At 56.3% G+C, this 14,368-nt stretch overlaps 1 protein-coding gene across 2 annotated transcripts; it reads left to right on the forward strand.

Annotated features, from left to right (window-relative positions):
• Positions 1-1,246: 1,246 nt before the first annotated feature.
• TOB2 (transducer of ERBB2, 2) lies at positions 1,247-9,447 on the forward strand. 2 transcript variants are annotated; one of them, XM_045834741.1, is made up of 2 exons: positions 1,247-1,688; positions 7,517-9,447. In XM_045834741.1, the coding sequence occupies exon 2, from the start codon at positions 7,608-7,610 to the stop codon at positions 8,643-8,645; it is 1,038 nt and encodes a 345-aa protein (XP_045690697.1). In that variant the 5' UTR covers positions 1,247-1,688; positions 7,517-7,607; the 3' UTR covers positions 8,646-9,447. The 2 variants fall into 2 exon arrangements, with proteins under 2 accessions (XP_045690697.1, XP_045690696.1); XM_045834740.1 differs by having other exon boundaries at positions 1,247-1,684.
• The last annotated feature ends 4,921 nt before the right edge of the window (positions 9,448-14,368 follow it).

Raw genomic sequence — 14,368 nt, forward strand, 5'->3', positions numbered from 1 at the left:
GCGGCTGCCGACGGGCTGGAACCCTCTAGAATGAGAATAAAGGTCAGGGGTGGGAGAGACCTGGGAAATAGACGATTAAAGGAGGAACAGGGTAAAAGACTTGACACTCAAGCTCCCAGGAGCCCTGTGCCTCGCCACCCGACAATCCGGGCACAAGCCTCCTAACTCCGCGTCGCACGCAGTCACAAAGTGACCGAGAGCCTGCGTGGCTAGGGCCCGGGAAAGAGGCTGGTGCGCGCGGCCCGGCACACCACGTCCCGGGTTCGCCGAGCCTTGATCCAGCGTCCGAGGGACCCTCGGGTGTGCGAGTCCCAAGTCCCTGGCACTGGCAGGCGGCAACACCCGAAGGCTGGGGCTGTTACTAAAAGAAATGTGGCTTTCTAGTGTCCCTTATGGGGGTCACCAGCCGGGGAGAGAACGGGGCAGTCCGCAGAGGGGTCGGCCCTGCCACGAGGTAACAAGGCGCCAGAGGCGGTTCCTTTTCCTGGTCGTCTGCCCTCTTCCTCGCCTCCCCCTTTTCTCGCTCACTGTGGCCGCCCCGATCTCCCCCTCGCCCTCCCGTGGACGTTACAGGCGTTCGTTCCCCGACAAGGCGCGAGGCGCTCCGGGGAGTCGGGCCAACCTAAGTTGATAAGGGTCCAAAACGTTTCCAGAGCTCGTGTCGTGCTCTCAGCGCGCCCCGCCATCTCCTCCTCCCCTATAATTCAGGTGGTGCTAGTGCTGCGGGCCGGTCGCCCAGAGCTGGAAGGACTAGCCAAAGTGGCCTGGAAGCAGGTGTAGGGCCGAAGACACAGCGTGGACGTTTCCCTCCCCGCAATATCCCTTCAGGACACCCAAAGTGAGCATCCCGGTCGTAGTCCAAAGCCCCTGCCCTGGCGGAACTCTGTCCACCTGGGAAAACACCCTACGCGAGCATGATTTGATTGGTTTGGGGCGTGAAAAAAGACAACTATGAGAAGGCGTTGCAATGGGGAAGGAATTAGCTGGGATGCGGCTTGAGCTAGGAACTGAGTGATGAAGAGGGGCCTACCACGGGGGTGGGGGGGGTGGGGACGAAGGAAGAGAGGGTCGCGAGGTACCAGCGAGTTCGTAGTGCAAGAGCCTCTGCGCCCCAGGGGTTAAGCTACCCGCTGGCTCGAAAGTAGTCCCGGCACGGTGCCGGCCCCGCCCCTGCAGGGCGGAGGGACGCATCACGCAGGGGTGGGGAAGCCAGATCCGTGCGCAGGGTTGCCAAGGGTGAAACTTTTCATTGACTTTGCTCACTTCGGGACGGGGCGCTGGAAGGTGCGGGTCCTCTCGGAAAGGAGAGAGTGGCTAGGAAGACTCAGGGCCAGAAGGGCAGGACCACCCGCCAGCCACAGCCCGGACTGTCCTCCCCCCGTGACACAAGCCACCCTCCAGTCCGCCATCCCAACGCGGTCACCGCCGGCCGGCCCGCCCGCCCGCCCTCTGTCCCCCGCCGCTGATCCCGACCTGCAAAAAGCTGAATTATTTGAGAGCCATAGCCCATAACCTCCACCAACTCGCCCACAGACCTCAAAGAAGAAAAGGACACATTGGCCCCGGCCGGGCGGCGCCCAGGAAAAGAAGGGCGAGCGATCTCTGTCCCGCGCCCCGGACCACCCTGGAGGGAGAAGCCGCCCCGTGGTCCGCAGCCCGCCCCGCCGCCGCCGCAGAGACCCGAGTGAGTGAGTGGGGGGCTTGCGGGCGGTTGCCCCCTGATACCTGGTAGTCCCGACAGCTTCTCCTGCCCCACTCCCGCTCTTCGTTTTGTTGGATGCTACACGTTGCTGTCGCGCCCCCGCCCCATGCCTGGCTAGCATTTTCCTTTCCCCCTGTGCTCCATTTCCCCTCCTCACGCTCCTGCTGTCCTGGGGTACCCAGAGACCTCTTCTCTCCCTATTGCAAGAGTAGCTCCCTCCTGAATGGTGTGCATCCCCCACCCCCGTCCGCCTTCCTCAGTTCTTCATGTCCTAGAGACTTGCTTGATTTTTCTTGTTCCCCAACTCTCGCCACCATAAAATAAATCAGAGGAAGAAGGAAGGGGATCCAGGCCTTGTTTTCTGCTCCCCCCCGCCCCGTGTGTAGGGAAGGGGGTGGCAATAATTAATAGGGTTTATTTCTGGCCCTGTGAAGCCTAAGAAATGAAGGTGGACACCCCCCTCACCACCCCCCCTTTTGGACCGGTCACTGGTGACCGTCCTCTGGCCGCTGAGCCAGAATTCACAATTTGGGCTTAAGGTCTTTATCCTCTTTAGTGTTTTCAGTGGAAACTAGGCGGAAAAAAAAAAAAAGTACCTTCAGAGTAATAGCAGTGAGTGGATTCTGATGGATCCTGGTGAGGTGCCTAGGAGGAACAGCCCCTACTCCTAAGCTCATTCTCCTGCCCGAAGGATGGACTGTGTCCTTGACCACAAAGGGAGGGGAAGGAGGGAGCAGGGAGGAAGGGCAACTGGCAGGCCCTTTTCTATCCCCCAAGAGAAACCAGAACCCCACACAGCAGGCTTCAACTTGGGGGCCAGTGGAAGGGGTCTTCGGGGCCTGCTCTGTATACTAACCTTCTTCTCCTTCCTGTCCATCCTACCCTGGGAGTGGGTCCCTCATCTTAGATTTTGCAGCAGAAAAACACCCCTATTGCTTTCTTAGGCACCTATCCCCATCCCCCTCTTAAGCGGAGGGGGAGAGGAGCTCATGTGGGAGGAAGGATTAGGTTTGTTTAACACCCTGTAGGGGAGTTTTGCTTTCGATCTGTAAGTCTGGTCATAGAGCAGGCCTTGCAGTGGGAGGAGACTCCCAAACAATTTGAAGTCTTGGAAGGTGATGTCCGAGTGTCAGATATACAGTTTTTCCCTTCCCTGCCCGGGAACCTCTTCCCATTTCCCTCACCGGGTCTGGTTACTCGGACTTGAATTTAGAAGCGTGAGGCTTGGGCCCTGCTGGCTTCTGGCCTTCCGATTGCCGGCCCGGCGCCTCCCCGCAGCTTAACTGGGAATGTCTTCGGCTGAGAGGACGGGGAAAACTGGCTTTTAACTACTGCCTTTACTTTCCTGGTTGTTGGGGTGCTGGAGCCGAGCACGCCGGTCCTTAACTGAGAAGGTTCTTTCTTTCTGAATCCACTGTCCCTACAGCAACTCCCGACGGAGACCGCCAAACCCCAGGAATACAGATTAAGTGGCTGGGATGGGGGAGGGAATGTGACCTTATCTATTCAAGCCCACCGCCTTCAGCCAGGAAACCTCATTTGAAGCAGATCCTTAATTGGGCAGCCATGGGAGGCGGTAAAGAGAAAGGGAGAAAAAGTTAAGCCTCTCAGGAAACCGAGACATGGGTATGGTACGGCGATACAGTACGGCAAGTAGGCCTTAGGGGTAGAATTTATATAAAATATATTAGGCGGTGGGCGGGGGAGGGGGCAGTCCACCGCAGCGCGCATGTGCCTCGGAAACTTTTCCTCGGTTCTCCGAGCCTGGGCCACCTGCCCTCACTGGGCATGCGTGGTTTGCCCGGGAGCCGTCGCAAAGTACGCCGGGAGGTGTAGTGTGCAAAGAAAGTAGGTCACTTGGTTCAACCCGAGCTTGTGCTTTCTGAGGACTACGAGTCCCAGAGTGCGGGGCGTGACTTCGCCGCTGGCCTCCCCGCTTACATCGGGGCGCAGTCAAGTCTTCCCGGCTTCGGAGGAACCTGGAGTGCCCTAGAAAAGGCCGTCTCAGGCGGAAGGAACCTTGCCGTCAGACTTGGGGCTGTGCCAGCCAGTGTTTGGGGGAGATGGTGTGAGACTCTGGGCGGGGTTGTGTAATCAGTCAGTCGGCCCAAGTCCTGGCAGCCTTTGAACCACACCTGCCCCGCCGGTGCTCCGGGATTGGTGGGGTGGGTTTGTCCCCCGTGGCCCTGGAGCTTAGCTCTTACTCCCTGGCACCCAGTTTGTGGCACCCACTAACCTTGTCAAAATTGAGGACCCCTCCTCCCTGACTGCTCTGGCCACACTCACGTGAATCCAGTTGCACTTGATCATAAGACGCTTTGAAAGTTAAGGCTTTGGATGCCTGAGTATTTTTATAGGGTCTCACGGTTTGAGAGCCTGGTGGGGTCCCTTGTCATTATCTTTCCTTTTCTCCTGTTTTTTATTCGATTTTTTTTAAGTAGAAAAAGACTTCGATTCGTTGTTCCAGTCATTTATGCATTCATTGGTTGCTTGTATGTGCCCTGACCAGGGATGGAACCCACAACCTAGACGTTTCAGATGACGCTCTAACCAGTTCTGCCCAGCCAGGTTCTCCGTTTCTCCTTTAGTATATAACAATTTTTCTTCTTAAAATTCTTCCTTTGCATTTTTTGTTAGGCATTCTCTCTGGACTGTCCATTACTCTATCATTGCCTGCAGCCACCACCGCCCTCATTTCTGTCCTTTTATGCACTTTTCTTTAAAACGAGCCAGCCGGAGGGATCCGATGAACTTTGTTGCTGTTAGCAAACAAGTCGAGGATAAGATTCTAAATAAGGTTTGACAGAATTTATTCTCACATTTGCAGCTTTTTAATATGTTGACAAAAGGTAAATTTGCTATTGTTAAACAGTTAGCTGCTTAGAGTCCTCTTCTGCTGCTTAACCCAAATCTACTTGTGTCTTTTGTTGAAGGGTAGTTATTTCTAAGCTTTCTAATCTTACATATTCTATAAATATTTTATATATAAACTCTAGAATTTGTTCATCGCCTAAAAAAAAATGAGCAAACTCATCAGAGTGGTCACTTCTATCTTTAGTTAAAGACAAGACGGCACTAGTGCTTTAATCCTCTGTTCCATAAGCTTCTTGAAGTCAAAATTAGAGCCTGAGCTGATAGAGCAGACAACCCCATTCTGGTTGTCCGGCATTTTTGTAAGGTCCCACCCCACAGCCATCTGGCCCGGCCTGCTCTCCAATTAAAGAGGCAAAGGTGGCATTATATATACTTCCTTCCTTGTGCGGCGGCATCACTGAGGTATAAATGGGTGTGCAGCTTTGGTTGCTTATGCTGCAGAAAATGGGTAGCGAGGCAGGGCTGATGATAGTGCTTCTGTTGTGTTTCAAGGTGGGAGGCTCACTTCCCAGTGACTTCGCCTGCATTTCAAATGCTCTCAGTTCCAGACTGAACCGTGTAGGGGGGGTTAGCTTGGAAGGCAGATCCGCATTAAAGGTGGAGGAGGGCTGGAAGTGTGTAGGGGCCCTTTGGCCTGAGTGGCGTGCTAAGAGGCCGTGCGATGCCTTGAGAAGTGTCATTTACTGGATTCAAGTCTGTGCCTTTAACTTCAGGCTCATTCTTGGAAACCAGTGCCGACTTCTTCACAGCATTTTACATTTTAGTCTCCTCTGTGTTGGACACCTCTAATGGGCTACTGTAGCCCTTACATACCTCCATTTTTTTTAAAAGATTTTATTTATTTTTAGAGAGAGGGGAAGGGAGAGAGAAACATCACTGTGTGGTTGCCTCTTGCACGTTCCCTACTGGGCACCTGGCCCACAACCCAGGCATGGATCCTGACTGGGAATCAAACCCGCGACGCTTTGGTTCGCAGGCTTAATCCAATGAGCCACACCAGCCAGAGCCGCACGTCCATTCTTGAGCCGAGGCCCAGGCTCCTGGTGACTAGCTTTGCATCTGGTGATGAACCCAGTCCTCAAAAACAGAAAGCCCCTTGGATCTTAACCCTTCCTCTCTTAAAACCAGAAGGCCCCTGGAAGTGATCTGTGGTGACCACGAATAGATATTTGAAGTAACTTGGAGATTCAGTGTTTGTTGGAAGCTGTGATAGAAGGGAGATAAGGGTCTCCTGAATCCAGAGCATCCCTGTGGGGAGCTTCGGGGAGGCTGTGCTCAGAGCATCTCTGTTGGTGACTCCCCCGCATGACCCTCTGTCTGCTCAGACCTGAAACGAGGGCAGGCCTAGACCCAGCCAGTGTGTGTGCTGCTCCAGATTGGCCTGGTGCATCTTCTCCGAAACTCCCCTGGGAGAGCTTCACTTGAGGATTCAGTCCTAAAAATGCCCCTAGGAGACATGGCCCAGGTCTGAGAACCACAGGGAAGTGAGTTGAGACAGGTGTTCAGAAAATGCAAGATCCTCAAGCCTAGAATTAGTCCCTGGACACTCTGTGCTGGACCAAGAAGGGACTTGAATCACATTCCAGCGCCAGGTCTGTCACAGGACTGAAGATGCCCTTGACGGATCCTGGATCGGTCTCACTTCTGTGCTGAGCTCAGCAGCACAGCCTCGCCCAGAGGTCTGGCTAGGAACTTGTTCTGGCCTCGTCGGCCCTGCGAGGCAGGGGGCCTCTTCGGTTCGTTTCTCCCGTGGCATGAGCCTGGAGCTGTCCTTTTGGAGAAAGCGAGGAGATGGGGATCACTGGAGCTCTTAAGGCCTCGCAGATCATCTTCCTGGGACGTGAGGCTGGCCTCGAAGTCGGGAATATAAACCTCTTCGACCTCTGTGCGATCTGGCTGTGAGACAATCCCAAAATAACAATCTGAGTGTTTATCTTGAGCTGCCTCCTCTCCAGGGATCTCCAAACACTTGATAAATCTGAGCTGGTGCCAAGGACAGGTGGTCAGACGGTCCCCGGGAGACTGAGTGATGATGGCTCCCCAGCTGGAAGCTGCGGGGTGATGGAAAATTTCTTCCCTCTGCCCTCCTCATCACCTACCCTCTAGACACGTGTTGGCCAGCAGGACCCTCCTTCCCTCTCCTTTCCCCTGCAGCCCTGGGCAGTCCTCGTCAGCAGTTCCATTGTTGGCCCAGGCCTCTTGACTTTGTCCTGGGAATCATGCTCTCATCTCTATTCTTGGAGGCCGTCTGGACAGCAGTGCTTGCCTCGGTTATACTGCGCCGTTCTTAGATCAGTTCTGCAAACCCAGAGTGAGCCAGAGCACATACATGCCCAGGAGCCCGGGTGACAGATCAGATGTGACCGGAGTCCAAACCTTCAGTGAAACATTGGCAGTGCTACGTCTTGTTCAGTGACCTGTATCCCTTTCCGTTGAAGGGGGGAAAACTAAAGATTTTAAATTTATATCTTGGCCTGTGGCCACTTGGGAGCACAGTTTCAGATGTTGCAGAGACTAACGAGTTAGCGGAAGCCTTCCCTTCTCCAGCTGAATTAAGGGTTCAGTGTTTTCGTGTTAGTCGTGCAGTGGTCTGAATTCTCAAAATATTGGAAACCACGACATCTCAATTTCTTTAAAAAAATTATATTACTTAAAAAAATAATAGCTCATTTTATCAAGTACCTCCCAAACACCAGGTAGAGCATGAGGTGGTTTGCATCCTTGAACTGACCTAGTCTTCACGGCAACCTCCTGTTGCCAATGAAACTAAGGCTCAGAAAAGGCGACCTGCCCTCAGCCACACCACAGAGGCAGTCACTAGTAGAGCGGAAATGGGACCTGGGGTCTGTGAGATCCGAAGTCGGGGCCGTTATGTCCTTTGCCATTGATCGCCCGAGGCTTCCTGCTCCCCTACTCACGATGCCCTCTCTTGTTTCCCAGAGCCACCTGGAGCCCGAGGCTGCCTGCCCTCCGGCTTCCGCCTTTGGCCCGTGCACGTGCCCTGCAGTGATTGTCTGCCCAGGAAAGGACCATGCAGCTGGAGATCAAAGTGGCCCTGAACTTCATCATCTCCTACTTATACAACAAGCTGCCCCGGCGGCGGGCAGACCTGTTTGGGGAGGAGCTAGAGCGGCTCTTGAAAAAGAAATATGAAGGCCACTGGTACCCTGACAAGCCACTGAAGGGCTCCGGCTTCCGCTGTGTCCACATCGGGGAGATAGTGGACCCCGTGGTGGAGCTGGCCGCCAGGCGGAGCGGCCTGGCACTGGAGGATGTGCGGGCCAACGTGCCCGAGGAGCTGAGCGTCTGGATCGACCCTTTCGAGGTGTCCTACCAGATTGGTGAGAAGGGGGCTGTGAAAGTGCTGTACCTGGATGACAGCGAGGGCTGTGTTGCCCCAGAGCTGGACAAGGAGATCAAGAGCAGCTTCAACCCCGACGCCCAGGTATTTGTGCCCATCGGCAGCCAGGACAGCTCCCTGTCCAACTCCCCGTCCCCATCCTTCGGCCAGTCCCCCAGCCCCACCTTTATCCCGCGCTCCACCCAGCCCATCACCTTCACCACCGCCTCCTTCGCTGCCACCAAGTTTGGCTCCACCAAGATGAAGAAGGGCGGCGGGGCTGCAGGTGGTGGGGGTGTGGCCAGCGGCGGGGCAGGCGGCCAGCAGCCCCCACAGCAGCAGCCTCACATGGCCCGCTCTCCCACCAACAACCTGCTGAAGCACAAGAGCCTCTCTTTGTCTATGCATTCGCTGAACTTCATCACACCCAACCCGGCCCCGCAGTCCCAGCTCTCGCCCAATGCCAAGGAGTTCGTGTACAATGGCGGCGGCTCCCCCAGCCTCTTCTTTGACGGGGCCGACGGCCAGGGCAGTGGCACCCCGGCCCCCTTTGGCGGCAGTGGGGCCAGCACCTGCAACGGCAGCAGCTTCGACATGGCCCAGGTGTTTGGAGGTGGCGCCAACAGCATCTTCCTGGAGAAGACACCCTTCGTGGAAGGCCTCAGCTACAACCTGAACACCATGCAGTATCCCAGCCAGCCGTTCCAGCCCGTCGTGCTAGCCAACTGACCGCCCACCTGTCCACGGGGCCAGGAGAACGCAAGACCACAGAAAAGAGAAAGGAAAGGAAAGGCCAAAAAAAGAGGAAAAGAAAAATATACAAAAAGATGTCCAATCTTCTCACTCTCACTTCTAGAAAAATGCGGCCGAGGCGTGGAGTGGGAGGGGCTCCTGAAGCACCCGAACCGTGTTTAACTCAACCTCCCTGCCGTTGTCCCGCCTTCCTCTGATTGGTTTGGTTGGTTTGGGTTTTTATATTTTTTCTTTTTTTCTTTTTTTTTTTTACATGTAGTTTTCTATATAACATCTTTGATTAGTGGCTTCCTGTGCTATAAGGATGGTCCAGATGTGAATTGCTGCTCCCTCTCGCCCGCCTGCCCGCCCACCCTCCCTCCCTCCTTCACACACCTGGTCTAGGATTGGTGTGTCCAAGCTCACGGGGAAGGGAGAGCCGCAGCCGGGGCCGGGCCCTCCTTGGAGCGGGGAGAGGCTGTCCCTCGTCACTGCATCGGCCACTCAGCTGTCCTCTCACTCAAAGCCATCCAACCTCAGCAGGCCTTCTCGTGTCCTGCCACCCAAATAGGCCTGACACCGGCCCCCACTCCCTCTCAGGCATGGGTCACAGGGAGGTTAGTCCTCTGTCTGTTGGAATTCCTTTCATCTCTGCCCTGTGCCCCCCACCCCGCGCCACCACCCCAACCTGGAGTACCAGACTGTCACTGTGGCCCTGGAGACCCCGCTGTTGCCGCGTGTGGCATCTCACGCAGCCCCTTCTTCCCTGGGCCTGGGGTGGGGGGTAGGGAGGTGGGGCCAGTGGGGGAGGGGTGTGTGCGCATGCGTGTGCCTGGTGTGCTGTCCTAGTTTAAAGGGTTCCCAGCCATGTGAAACTTCCCCTCTGGATGTGATTCTGGGTTGCCGCAAGTGCTTATTTACGTCTGAGGTTGGGGAACGGGCCGGGGCAGGCTGTCCGTCCTTCTACAGAGTGGCTTGCCTGGCGGGGTGAGACCGGCTGAACCCGATACACTCCCAGGGGAAGGCGCTGCAGAAGGAACTGGTTTCCGAACCCGGAGGGATCTGCACTTTTGTTTTTGACCAAAAAAATTGTTTAAATGGTTCACCGCGAGGGACCGAGGGAACGCCCCGCCTCTGACACCTGAGAGAAGTCCCTGGACCCGGGCCCTCCTGGTGTGTGGCCCCCGCCCATGCGGGAGCTGAGACCCTGGCGGGTGCGAGTCTGTGTCTGGGGCCGTGCCTGTAACGGGCAGTCCTGAGCCTCAGACTGAGACTTCTCGGTCCTTCGGTCGTGTAGATGTTTTACTGCATTTCTGCCCCTGCCCGCTTGAAAACTTCTTGGTGCCTCTTGCCGTCCGCCCTCACTGCCCGGCCCAACCCCACTGGGCCTTGGTGCTGCGAGGGGTGTCCTTCCGGGCGGGCCAGGCCGAGCCAGCGCAGCAGGGTGTCCGGACGGTGGAAGAGCGTTCGCTCCCCCCCTCAGCCAGAAGAGAAGTTGTTTCTCCCATCCCACCCCAGCGGGCCAGCTCCCGCACCATGAGGCTTTGGCAGGTGGGGCACGTGGCATCAAGATCCCCACCACCAGAAAGTACCAAAGCCTTTGGCACCCCACCCTCCCCAGCGACCCCAAGTGAGCAACTGCTGTGGCAGTGGGTCCCGCCCAGACAGACACTGCCAGCCTCTCCCTGCACTGGGCACCAGCTCTACCTCCCCCAGCGGGGCAGTGCCCTGGCTCCCCAGCCTAGCGCCATCTGTTCCCCAGACTTCTCAGGGGCCAGCCCGGTCTGGGCCGCTCGCTCCCCCTCGCCACTGGCTCCCACACAGGTGACGGGCTCAGGCAGACCGCTGCTCTCCGGGAAAGGCTGGACGCCGCCTTATGCCCCCTCCCAGCCCCCTCCTCCCGCACTCACGCGCACAGGTACCCCCACACCTGGTCAGCTTGTTATCTCGCCACGTGCAGGGAGAGGGGGAGACCTACCCCTTAGTGTCTTGAAACACGAAGAAAAGCGTGTGTCCAGGAGCGTGGCTCCAGCCCTGGGCCCAGGGCCCAGTCCAGTCTGTCTCGTCTCAAATCTAGGCATTTTGCTTCGATTTTATTTTTTTTAAGAAAACAAAAACAAAAATCTGCACTAATTTACCTGGTTTCGTAGACAAAGTTTTTTTTTTATTTTTTACATTTTTTGGTGTCCGTTTGTATTGAATAATTTGCTACATTTGTAAAATGTAAGAGGTATATATAATATATGTATATTTCTAACGTAAAACGTAATTTTTTTCTTTTCAAGATTTTTTCTTAAGAAGAGAGAAACAAAGATATTTTTTCAGGAAAAACAAACTTTAAAATAAAAAAGAGAATAAAACGTTTCTCCCCTTTCCCCATCCCCTATCTATCTACCCCCTCTTTCCAGGAACAAATCAAGAGGTGGATCGTCTTGTAAAGAAAGTAAACTTTTAGTCCAGAATGATGTCTTTTTCTCAATGCAGTGAGCTGTAGACTCTCCCGTCGGACCCCCGGAGCCGGGAAGGGGGCGCCGAGGTGACGTGGAGAGGGGCGCAGGGGGCGGGGCAGTGGACTTGTTTTCTTTAGTGAAGGAGGAATACAATCAGGCATTTTGTATTCAGAACGTTGTGCAATATTTTGGAATGGGACATTGGTGTGTTTAGATATTTAGTTTAAAAACAAAACAGTTGATCAAATCTGTACAGTTTATATTGTTCCAGATTTTTTTAAGTTTGTATTAAAAGCATGATATATAATAGCCTTCTGCGCACTCCTGGCCTGCTTTGTCTCTGGGCTCCGCTTTGGGATGGGGGGAGGGAGCGACCCGGCCCCTGTCGGCTTCGAGAAACACTCGCCCTCACCTGACCGCTGGATGAGCACAGGTGTCACGGGCTCCTTTTTGACCACCTGTCCCGTCAACACAGGACGCCTCAGGGTGCCCACTGCCCCGGGGCCTTCTCTACGCGGGAGATGGGGTCCCGGAGGTTGCGCGGGGCCCTAGCTCCCTGCACTCACCGGCGGTGGAGCCTGGGCTGGAAGCAGAGCCTTGAGAACAAGATGATGCGTCTCTGGCTCCTCTAGGAACAGCCCCCAGCAAGCTCTAGAACCAGCATTTGCCCACTCATTAGACCTTCAGGAGTGGGCAGGGCCGAGAGAGCCCCCCTGAGCCCAGGGCTGGCGAAGAGCCGGCCTCCTACCTGATCCCTGGGGAGTTCATCCACCGCCCCCATCCTAGGCCCATGAGGCTGGGAGAAGGGAGGAGAGACACACAGACAACCCCGTTCAGTACCTTCCCTGCAGTGATTGACATCGGCCCCAAAAGGCCCCTGGGTGGGAGCTGGCGGCCAGGTGCTTGTTGGACCTCACCTCGCCCTCACAGTGACCTGCTGGTGCAGGCATGACCTCCACAGTGCTGCTGAGAAGTGGGCTCCAAGTCAGGTTACCTGCTAAGTTCACAAAGCTAGGAAGTGGGGAAGCTGACGTTTTGACCTGTGTGTGGTGGTTTTGTTTTTGTTCTCTTTGATATTTTAAGATTTTATTTTATTTTTAGAGAGAGGGAGGGAGGAGGAGGGAGAGAAACATCATTGTGTGGATGCCTCTTGTGTGCCCCCCTCAGAGCACCTGGCCCACCACCCAGGCATGTGCCCTGACTGGGAATTGAACCGGTGACCCCCTGGCTGGCAAGCCAGCACTCGATCCACTGAGCCACATACACAGTCAGGGCTGTGTATGGCGTTTTTCATGCATAAAACTGGTAACAGCTATGGAAGGGTGACACGAGGCAAGCAGGCAGGGCCTGACCACCAGGCTGGGCAATAGGCAAGCAGCTCTTCTGGGCATGGTCGAGATAGGGGTCTCCTCAGGCTCCCCCCCCACCCCGGCAAACAGGCCAAAACTGATAGCCCACCCCCCACAAGCATGTGACCTGGGCCTAGGACCTCAGGTCAAACATGCAACCTCCGCTTAGGGTCCTAGGAGCCTCTGATGGCATGCCCCTCCACTGGCCACTTCCTCCCACAGCGTCGGACCTAGGGTGCCTGCCAGACATAAGGCCGCTTCCAGGGGTCTCCCCTTCCTCTGTCCTGCCGGGGAGAGGCCCAGCCTGTCCCTATGTCCCTGTGGCCAGGCCCCAGGGCCCTTGCACTCATTCCTATTTATGTCACTGTAAACAAAGCCCCTAGTCTCAGTGCTTTATCTCCCTGGAAGCTCAGCAGTTACAGGGCAGGTGTGCACAGGGGCCCCAGGATCCGGAGGCGAGGGGGGGGAGGAGCTAGCCAGGGAGGAAAGAAGCTTGGCCACAGCCCCTCCGCAGGGACCCTGTCAGGCGGGCGCCTGTCAGGGAAGATTCTGGACTCCCTTAGAAGACTCAGGTTCCAGCCCTGCCCCCACCACTCCCTAGCCGGGTGACCTCAAGCAAACCACTTCCACTCTGTCACCTCATTCCTTCCACCTCTAAAATGTACGTCCTCATGAAACGAAATAAAATAATGAGTGGGAAATGCTTAGCGCAGTGGCTGGCCCGGGGTAAGGGACAAGTATCATTTTCATCATCAGGGCCGTTATTGTCCATCCTCAGACGCCACCGGCCAGCTGGTCCAGGATGCCTCCTCACAGCAGCAGACGGGCTGGAACCCAGCTCTGTCAGCAGCAGGACCGGGAAAAGGAAACTGCGCTCTCTGAGCCGCGGAGCCTGGGCTGCCCCCGCCCCCCACTCTGCCCCGTGGTGCCCCGGCGGGGGGCTGCCTGACCCCCAGGAGGACAGCTCCTGTGAAGTGTGCTGGTGGCCGGTGGCCGTGCCTCCTCTCCGGGGCCCAGCCTTTGGCCTCCGAATGGGATGGGCCCTCCACGTGCGTCTGGAAACCTCCTGGGAGTCTCTCCCAGGAGAGGCAGATGGGCAGGTGGGGGGGAGGCGAGGGGGCAGGAGAACCTTGCTCCGTTCCTCACTGTCTGCCCGAGTCAGGGACCGCCCTTAAGCCAAGTGGGTACCACCGCCTCGTTCCCGCCACTGCACCCCCTGCTCCCTCAGAATTCAGGGAGCGGAGGGGTGCTCTCTCGCCCTCCCCACTCCTTTCCACGGGCAGGGCCAGTTGTGCAAGTCCCGCCTGGGCAGGGCGTAAGGACAGGCTGGGGCCAGCCAGGAAGTCTCCAAGCCCCTGGGCAATAGGGACCTGCTGATCTGCCGGTTTTTAATTCAGAGAATTTCACTGCTGGCAAGACAATTGAGTTCTCAGTCCTCACAGCTGCACACTCTCCGTGTAACCTCAGACACGTCTCTCTCCTCTTAACGTCTGTCCCATTTGTACAAGGAGGGATAGCGGGGCCAGGCCCCTGCCCAACTAGGCACCTGTCCAGCTAGGCCATCGGCCTGGCCCCCGGGCCAGCACGTCTTCCTGCCCCACTGGCTCCCAGAATCTGGGGGGGACCCCGGGGGACTCTGTGCTGTGCCGCCTTTCCCAGGGAGGGGAGCCCTGGGCAGGACCACAGGGGTACTGATAGAGACCTCCCTAGACATGAGGACCTAATCGGGACCCTGCCGAGCTGCGGCAGAGCTGGGTGAGGCCAGGCTGGAGAAGAGACCTGGCCCAGCCACGGGAACACCTGGGTCCTCCAGCTAGCTCTGTCCCGATTTACTACATTCTACACTCAACACGGAGCCTCCGCAAACCCCAGACACTTCTAGACACGAGGACGATAAGGGCGGACGGCAGACAAAACCCCT

This window comes from Phyllostomus hastatus, unplaced genomic scaffold (genome assembly GCF_019186645.2).
Source record: "Phyllostomus hastatus isolate PE091 unplaced genomic scaffold, TTU_PhHast_1.1 phas_contig_198, whole genome shotgun sequence".
Lineage (NCBI taxonomy): Eukaryota > Metazoa > Chordata > Mammalia > Chiroptera > Phyllostomidae > Phyllostomus > Phyllostomus hastatus.